At 41.9% G+C, this 10,000-nt stretch overlaps 1 protein-coding gene across 1 annotated transcript in view; it reads left to right on the top strand.

Moving 5' to 3' along the window:
- LOC130078794 (selenocysteine insertion sequence-binding protein 2-like) overlaps positions 1–8,945 on the top strand; it is a 30,730-nt gene extending 21,785 nt beyond the window's left edge. Inside the window, exons 3-11 of the mRNA XM_056244479.1 lie at positions 1–197; positions 2,643–2,775; positions 3,309–3,535; positions 4,344–4,368; positions 5,194–5,300; positions 6,783–6,884; positions 7,284–7,373; positions 8,199–8,366; positions 8,790–8,945. The exon at positions 1–197 is cut by the window's left edge and continues 110 nt beyond it. Coding sequence (XP_056100454.1) covers positions 1–197; positions 2,643–2,775; positions 3,309–3,535; positions 4,344–4,368; positions 5,194–5,300; positions 6,783–6,884; positions 7,284–7,373; positions 8,199–8,366; positions 8,790–8,945 — 1,205 coding nt within the window. The remainder of the gene's footprint in view (positions 198–2,642; positions 2,776–3,308; positions 3,536–4,343; positions 4,369–5,193; positions 5,301–6,782; positions 6,885–7,283; positions 7,374–8,198; positions 8,367–8,789) is intronic.
- The last annotated feature ends 1,055 nt before the right edge of the window (positions 8,946–10,000 follow it).

Genomic DNA, 10,000 nt, shown 5'->3' with positions numbered 1-10,000 from the left:
TCACCAGCGATTACGCCACGTACTACCACGCCATCATGCCCACGGCCTGCCCGCCTGTCATGGGCTTCTACCAGCCCTTCCCGGGGCCGTTTGCGGGGCCCGTGCCGGCCGGCGTGTTGAACCCCGTGTCCGACTGCAGCGAGAGGCCGACACCACAGAGAGGGAGAGGCGTCCCACGAACACCTGTACTGCACAAGGTATGAGATGAGCCCTGAACACGCACGCACACACACACACACACACACACATAAAATATCAGATTATAAAATATCGAAAATACAGAAGCTGCATCTGAAACACAGACGGTTTAATGCAGCTCAGAGGAACATCAATGTGTTTAACCTGCAATTACAAATGCATAAATAATGTTTTGATGTTTTTAACATAAAACGTTGAATATTGATATTTTGAAATTATATAAAAAATAAAAGGATACTTTAAATGTGAAATGTCCAATCAATGTCCACATCTCTCCGAAACAGTGTGTGACATTAGAGTAAGTGTGTCCCAAAGCATAGTGTGTTGAAGAGAGTGCCAGAAGTCCCGGATGATCTACTATTCCCAGTGGATTTTAGAAGTGTGGATCCGTGCTCACTATAATGGCTAATATTACCCACAACCCCTTTCGCTTTGGAGGAACTACAAACACGAGTTAAAGTGTTAAAAAACTACAAAACATGGCGGATATGCGTGACCTACGGTGATGAAAAGTTTAACTTGATTAAAAAACATGTATTTAATGTTATCCGTATTATATTTCCTCTGCAAAAACAATGTGGACTTTTATTAAGATCCGTTTGGCCATTAACTTTTAAATGCATCATTATGCATTAATATGAGGAGAGTCTCTGCATGAAAGACACGCGACTGCAGATCAACGTGATTCTGCATTTCTGCACGTGAGTCAGTTTACTGTGACAAGATGATTGACAGGTCAGTTTACTGTGACAAGATGATTGACAGGTCAGTTTACTGTGACAAGATGATTGACAGGTCAGTTTACTGTGACAAGATGATTGACAGGTCAGTTTACTGTGACAAGATGATTGACAGATCAGTTTACGGTAATAAAGATGATTGACAGGTCAGTTTACTGTGACAAGATGATTGACAGGTCAGTTTACGGTAATAAAGGTGATTGACAGATCAGTTTACGGTAATAAAGATGATTGACAGATCAGTTTACTGTGACAAGATGATTGACAGGTCAGTTTACTGTGACAAGATGATTGACCGGTCAGTTTACTGTGATAAGATGATTGACAGGTCTGTGACAAGATGATTGACAGGTCAGTTTACTGTGACAAGATGATTGACAGGTCAGTTTACGGTAATAAAGATGATTGACAGATCAGTTTACGGTAATAAAGATGATTGACAGGTCGGTTTACTGTGACAAGATGATTGACAGGTCAGTTTAAGGTAATAAAGGTGATTGACAGATCAGTTTACGGTAATAAAGATGATTGACAGGTCAGTTTACTGTGAGGGAGAGCAACCGTTAAAGACGGATTTGAATGACGTGATAGTGTGTCCCAAAGCTTGTCTACTCTTCTGCTACACACTCAAAAGTATCTACTTTTTCTTTACAAAAAGATTACATACTTTTAGAGTGTAGTGCAAATAGGCGAATCGAGACACAGTCTTAATGAGTCAATTCAAACGATTCGTTTGTTCAGTAAGCAAACACCGCCGTGTGTTACTCAGACGCAAAAACAGACAATATTGTGTCTAAAATGTAAGTCACTTAATATTAACTTGTTTACTGAACTCTTGTATAAAATCAAACAAATCATACTTGTAATCATGCTAATACCTGGAGAAAAGCGGCACTCTTCGTGTGATATTGATTAACTATATTAAATGATGCAGACATACTTTAAAGACATACAGAGATATTTTTGCCCCTTATCTTGAATATTAGGGACATTAAAAATGCATTTTAATAGATTAAATCACACATGCCTTCTCTAGTCTCTAGATGTGTTTTTGTAAAGTGAGGGACTGACTCAGACTGCACATCATTAAAACAACAATCACGATATTATAATAGACGATATATCGCACGACCGATTGGGACTTTTTGATGGCTGTCGCAGGAATGCGCAAGGCGAGCCAATGCCATTGGTGGACCAGCATACGTGACCCTGACCACAGACCCAGTCCCAGTCCCGAGTCGCACGGGTGTTTCTGTGGCAATAGCCAACAATACACTGTATGGGTCAAAATTATCGACTTTTCTTTTAATGCCAAAAAATCATTAGGATATAAAGTAAAGATCATGTTCCATGAAGATATTTAGTAAATTTCCTACCGTTAATATATATAAAAAATATTTCTGTGAGTGGATGCAGCAAAATCGTGAACATAAATGCACAACTTTAAAGGAGATTTTCTCAATGTTTTGTTTTTTTGCACCCTCAGATTCCAGATCTTCAATAGTCGTATCTCAGCCAAATATTGTCCTATCCTATCAAACCATACATCAATGAAACGCTTATTTATTCAACTTTCAGATGATGCATACATCTCAATTTCAAAAATGGACCCTTGTGACTGGTTTTGTGGTCCAGGGTCACATATGTGACTGTAGATTTCATTGATTTAAACTAACCCTGATGTGTCGTTTACATCACTCACAGCAGCCGATGGCTCAGCCAATAAGAGCCAAGCGTCCCGTGATGCGGAGCGTGGCGGTGCAGAAGGAGGTGTGTGCGACCGGGCCTGATGGGAGGACCAAGACGGTGCTGTTGGTGGACGCAGCGCAGCAGACAGGTACTGACCTTTGACCTTTGATCGACTGTGCGATTGCAGTTTAACAAATGCATAATGTTTTGAATCAAGTATTCATCACTTCAATGAGCTCATTGTTTCTGCCTTAAATTATTAAATTGTTTAAATTAATAAATTTTTTGCTCTAACTGTGATTTTGTATATGCACATTTCTGAAATGCATAACTTAGACAGTTTCCTCTGATAACAGATCACTGTATATTGTAATATGGACTCATGCATTTTCTGTAAAGCTGCTGTGAAATGTGTATTTTGAAAAGCGCTATACAAATAAATGTGAATTGAATTGATGATTTAAACACAAAATGTTGAATATTGATATTTTTAAATTATTTTGTTAAATGTGAAATTTAAACCGCCAGTAGGTGGCAGCGAGTCACTGTTAATGAGTGAGTCATTGAGATTCAACCGATTCATTCAAGCGGCTGATTCATTCAGGAACGAAGAAGCATTTGACTGTCTTAATGAGTGAGTCATTGAATGATTCATTCAAACGTGTGTGTGTGTGTGTTCAGATTTCCCCGGCGAGGCGTCCAGCAGCGGGGCGGTCAGGTGTGTGTCGGATCAGGCGAGTCCTCAGCTGTGGAATAATAAAGCTCGACGCAGGCGCACGTCGCAGCAGGAGTCGTCCAGTGAGCAGGGAGCCAGCGAGGCCGACATCGACAGTGACAGCGGATACTGCAGTCCTAAACACAACCAGGGAGCCAACAACACCTCCACCCATCAACACACACCCGCGGCGGTACGCTAAATCCTTCCCTCGGGTCATTTTGACCCCAAACACGTTTTTAAAAATGTAAAAATTGAGTGTTCATCAGAGGGGCACAAGACGCACTTGAAACACGAATACGCAAAAAATATTGAAGAGATTCGAGTTTTGTGGTTGATATTTAAAAAAGTAACACATCCTTCCCTCTCGGGTCAATCTGACCCCTTTAGGAATGAGTGAATGCGAGGAATGCTTCAGTTCACATAGAGAAACCTAAACATGCTCAAAATTCAAACTAAAAATGCTAAAACTTTACCAAAAAATGATTTTATAATGTCTACATGTGTATCTGAGCGCACACTGAAGCCGAACTGGCTTTAGGACCCAGCGGAACAGCTCCTCTGCTCCATATAGAGCTAAAAGCCCATCTAGAGGCATCAAATATCATGTGTTATTATTATTATCCACAAGAGGTCGACAAAGATACTCAAAGTAGGATATTTAGAGCTGAATTAAAAGGGTATGCATGAAATTGTGAGTTGAAAGAATGTGAGGAATGTGCTTAAATGACTATTTATTTATTATTTATTGATCGAATCTAGTAATTTATTTTAATTAGTAAATAAAATAAAAAATAAGTGAAAAATGTAAAAAATATTATCAAAATGAAATAAAATAAGGTTTCTGGACAAAAAAATAATAATTAAGTGTAATTTTAGGGCTTCGGGTCATCTTGACCCGCCTGGCTAGAGACGCGTGTGTGTTTCAGGTCTGATGAGGCTTATTACGGTTGCTGTTCTCTGATCTGTGTGTGTGTGTGTGTGTGTGTGTTTGTTTGCAGGCTGTGGACGCTGGCGTCATGACAGGTAAGATCTCTCTTTCAGCTGAACGCTTATGAGCGACTGTAACATGATCAGGCTTCTTGTGTTCGTTCACACCGAGACCGATAACTGGGACCATAAAGTTTATAATCGCAATAATCAAGAAAAGTGCACAACTATAACAATAGCGGCACAGAGAAACAAAACAACGTTGGTATCACTTCCAGAAAGTTTTTTCCAGCTGATGAATGATAAAAACATTGACAGCCAATCAGAATCCTTCCTGCTTCATAGAGCTCGAGCATTTAAATATCGCTGTAGGATATATTGTGCACTAGTGTGGACGCTAATATAGTTAACACTATCGTTATAGTTATGTTGTACTTATCATTATAAGTATTCTTATAGCTATCATTCCATTTTTTTATAGTTATTGTTTGTTATCATTATAGTTATATTATATTATTATAGTCAAATGTTTTCTAATTTTAGTCGTAGTTATCTTTCTAGTTGTCATCGTAGTTACTGTCATAGTTATCATTATAGTTATTGAGTTATGGTTATCATCATAATTATAGTTATCATAGTTTTCGTTATCATCATAGTTGTCCTCACAGTTAGTGTCAATTACAGTTATCGTTATAAATATATATATTTTTACTTATATATGTGTGTGTTTTTCACATTTATCTTTATTTTTTATTTTCCTATCTGTGTACTGTAAGCTTCTGTCGCCAAAACAAACTCTTTGTGTGTGCAAACATACTTGGCAATAAAGCTCTTTCTGATTCTGATTTAATTGTAGTTATTGTTATAGTTATCGTTCTTGGTGTGATGGGCCTTTAAACGCGTGTGTGTGTGTGTTCACAGCGGTCAGCTGGGGGAATGTCTCGTCGCAGGCCGTCCAGAAGCCGTGGACTGACAGGAACACACCGTTCTTCAGAGGCAGCAGAACACCTGAGAGGAGCTACACACAGGTACAGCTCGACCGCTCATTTATATTATACAGCGCTTTAACAATTTTTCAAAGCAGCTTTACAGTGATAACAGGAGATTACAGTAACTGAGAGTGTTTAGGCTTTACAGCAGCTCTAGAATAAAGTTATTGTCCAGATAAAGTTAGTTTTGATTGATTCACTTCCGTCGCAAAGATCATTAGTTATTAACTTAGAGGGCGCTAACACGACACCGCTCTACTGAAACTGTTAGTGTGTTCTGGACGTTCATTTGCACGACAGTGTTTGGTGCTCGAGAACGCACTTTGAAACGTTTGCTTCCAAGGGTCAAGTTTTGAAAAGTTTTGGGGTAAAACCGTTTCTCCCAAATCTGTGAGTTATTCTGCATCATCTGACCCGCATCTGACCCCCATCTGACCCGCATCTGACCCACGTCTGACCCACATCTGACCCGCATCTGACCCACGTCTGACCCGCATCTGACCCGCATCTGACCCACGTCTGACCCGCATCTGACCCGCATCTGACCCACGTCTGACCCACGTCTGACCCACATCTGACCCACATCTGACCCCCATCTGACCCGCATCTGACCCACGTCTGACCCACGTCTGACCCACGTCTGACCCGCATCTGACCCGCATCTGACCCACGTCTGACCCACGTCTGACCCGCATCTGACCCGCATCTGACCCACATCTGACCCACGTCTGACCCACATCTGACCCACGTCTGACCCACGTCTGACCCACATCTGACCCGCATCTGACCCGCATCTGACCCACGTCTGACCCACATCTGACCCACATCTGACCTGCATCTGACCCGCATCTGACCCACGTCTGACCCACGTCTGACCCGCATCTGACCCACGTCTGACCCACATCTGACCCGCATCTGACCCACGTCTGACCCACATCTGACCCGCATCTGACCCGCATCTGACCCACGTCTGACCCACATCTGACCCGCATTCGACCCGCATTCTGACCCACACCTGACCCACATCTGACCCGCATCTGACCCACATCTGACCCGCATCTGACCCACATCTGACCCACATCTGACCCGCATTCGACCCGCATCTGACCCACACCTGACCCACATCTGACCCGCATCTGACCCACATCTGACCCGCATCTGACCCACATCTGACCCGCATTCGACCCGCATCTGACCCACATCTGACCCGCATCTGACCCGCATCTGACCCACATCTGACCCGCATCTGACCCACATCTGACCCGCATTCGACCCGCATCTGACCCGCATCTGACCCGCATCTGACCCACATCTGACCCACACCTGACCCACATCTGACCCGCATCTGACCCGCATCTGACCCGCATCTGACCCACATCTGACCCACACCTGACCCACATCTGACCCGCATCTGACCCACATCTGACCCGCATCTGACCCGCATTCGACCCGCATCTGACCCGCATCTGACCCACATCTGACCCGCATTCGACCCGCATCTGACCCACATCTGACCCGCAGGACTTCCAGATGAGCTTCGGGTGTCGTGCAGCAGGACAGAGGAGATCCACCCCTCCAGAGACCCCCAACACACACCTCACACCTGAGCCACTGTACTTTCAGGTACACACACACACCCAACACACACCTCACACCTGAGCCACTGTACTTTCAGGTACACACACACACTCGCACTCACACACACACTCGCACTCACACACACACATGCACTCACACACACACACATACTCTCACGCACACATACTCACGCACACACATACTCACACACACACACTCAGACACACACTCTCCAAAACACATACTCACATACACTCACTCACTCACACACACTCACTCACACACACACACACACACACACACACACACACACTCACACTCACACTCACACGCGCACACACACACACACACACATACTCTCTTACACACACACACACACACACACACACACACACACTCACTCACTATTTATTGTTGATTGTCTCTGTTTGTCCTGTTGTTCAGGATGAGGATGAGTTTCCTGATCTGGCCACAGGCGGCGCTGCTCATCGGAATAAACCGGATCCAGTTCAACCCAAACTTCACAAGAACCTGGTGAGTGTTTCGCCTGGGGGTAAAAACTATTTTTTTTTTTTAAATATCTTTGATATTTGAAATATCTTTGAAACCACATTTAGATCAATATGCAAATATCTGCTGTGCTATTTCCTCTCAATAACAAAATAAACACAACTAAAATGCCAGCGGTGAGAAAACAGTTCAGAAAGCATCTGATCACTGTGATGTTGATGTTTACACTAGATCTGCTATTCAGCACTCCAGTCACGTCACGTTTATTTATACAGCACTTTATACAGTAGATCTCTTTAAAGCAGCAGATTTACAGTATTAAACATCAAAAACAGAGTCAGCTTCAGTTTCTACTATAAAGCGTCTCTCAGTGTGTTCATGTTTGTCTGACCTCGACCGACTGAACTGAAGAAATGAACCAGAGAAGAGTTACACCTCAAAAAAGGCGGAGCCTCAGAGCCACGCCCACTTATTACATCATCACATGGACCAAGGCTAGCTTGAAGGCGTATGCCAGACAGAGCAAACTTTCCAGAAAATTAGCTTAGATGAGCGGTTTCAAACTGCAGGTTTAAGGTGTCATTGTTACAGTGTAATTATTTATTTAAGTACTGAGTAATAATGTAATTACTATAGGGTTAGGGTAGGATTAGGGTTTGGGTTAGTTGCATGTAATCATGCATATTTTCCTGTTATAATTATGGTAAGTACATGTAACATATGTAACAAGGACACTGTGAAATAAAGTGTTACCAACTTTTGTTTTGACCAAATTTTGTTTGAAATGATGCCACACCATGAAATATATCAGGGCTTTAAACCTCTGTGTGTGTGTGTGTGTGTGTGCAGCTGGATAACCTTCCGGAGAATTCCCCCATCAGCATCGTGCAGACGCCCATCCCGATCACCAGCTCCGTTCCCAAGAGAGCCAAGAGTCAGAGGAAGAAAGCACTAGCGGCCGCTCTCGCCACAGCGCAGGAATACTCCGAGATTAGCATGGAGCAGAAGAAACTACAGGTACACACACACTCCATCTGTACAGCTCCAGACTCTCTCACACACACACACACACTCCATCTGTACAGCGGTAGTCTCGCATAGCCAGAGCTCCAGACTCTCTCACACACACGCACACACACACACACACACACACACACTCCATCTGTACAGGAGTAGTCTCGCGTAGCCACTGCCAGAGCTTCAGACTCTCACACACACACACACGTTTGTTTCCAGGCGGATCGATAAAGAACGCGACAAACACGTCTCACGGATATCCTGTAGAATTAAACCAATCAGATCGCGACTTCGAAACTCCTGAAGTGTTTCCAGAAAAGTGTTCAGCCAATGGTCCGTGATTGAGACTAGTGGAGGAGTGTCCTGAACATCAGATCTGCCATGGTTGAAGAACTGTGTGTGTGTGTGTGTGTGTGTGTTTAGGAGGCTCTGTCTAAAGCAGCCGGTAAGAAGAGCAGGACGCCGGTACAGTTGGATCTGGGCGACATGTTAGCGGCGCTAGAGAAACAACAACAGGCCATGAGAGCGCGGCAACTCAACAACACCAAACCACTCTCATACACAGGTACGACACTCTAAAACTACATTATACACATTACTCTTCAAAACAAAAGTAAGCTATTTCCTGTAAATGTTGGTAGTTGGAGCGCTGCACTGTTTATGATTATGTATTTTCATAAGTTAGCATCACCCTGCTTGTTTACCACGCAAACCCAATATTTTGTATTATTATTATTATTATTATTTTGTATATGTATTATTACTTTTTTATTATTGTAGCCTGTTACCAACACAAGTTTATTATTCTTACACTGTCCTAACCAGATAAGATTCCAGCGACAAGCAGAATTAATCAAAATCAATTAAAATCACAGCCAATCAGAAGAGCGTGTGGGCGGAGTCTCTACAAGCACACTGCACTCATAAACAAACTGGATAAATTCGTAATTATTACAGCATTTTAACAATAAAAAATACACACTGAGTGACCAAAGCATTCTTTGCTTTGAAAACAGTTTGTTCACAGTTTGAAAGTTATTGTTTCCTTTTGTTTATTTTCATAGATCTGAGGTGAATTATCAGTATTCAGTATGGCTATAAATATGATTCAAACTCACATTAGATGCTTTTAACATGAAATAAAGCACATAATCAGTATCTGCGATGATCATTGTCATACTTTGTCGCAAAAATAGAAATGTTTCTAAAATAGAATTGTTGCTGATTAACATGAAAAGATATCTTTATCTTAATAAAGTAATAAAGTCAGTAACAAAAAGCTGTAAAAAAACCTACATTATGGTCACATGACTTCATGCAACAGTTTCAGTCTTTATTTTAAAAAAGAATTCCCTGAATGTTTGGGTTAGAATAGTAGAATGAGTTTTGCTGCACATCACAACACAATTACTAAAACTTTAAACTAATATTTAGGGCTGTCAATCGATTAAAAATTTTAATCTAATTAATTACATACTCTGTAATTAATTAATCTAAATTAATCGCATATACACAATCTTACAATGTTTACATGGTACAATTTCTGGTAAGCTACGTTTTTATTATTATTGCTTGACACAAATTTCACGATTTCAATTTAATTGAATTCTTGTGATTTGATGCAATATTGACTC

This window comes from Rhinichthys klamathensis, unplaced genomic scaffold (genome assembly GCF_029890125.1).
Source record: "Rhinichthys klamathensis goyatoka isolate OS25496 unplaced genomic scaffold, OSU_Roscu_1.1 h1tg000979l_1, whole genome shotgun sequence".
Taxonomy (NCBI): Eukaryota; Metazoa; Chordata; class Actinopteri; order Cypriniformes; family Leuciscidae; genus Rhinichthys; species Rhinichthys klamathensis.
Note: the sequence above shows the minus strand (reverse complement) of the source record. Positions and strands in the feature narration are given on the sequence as shown.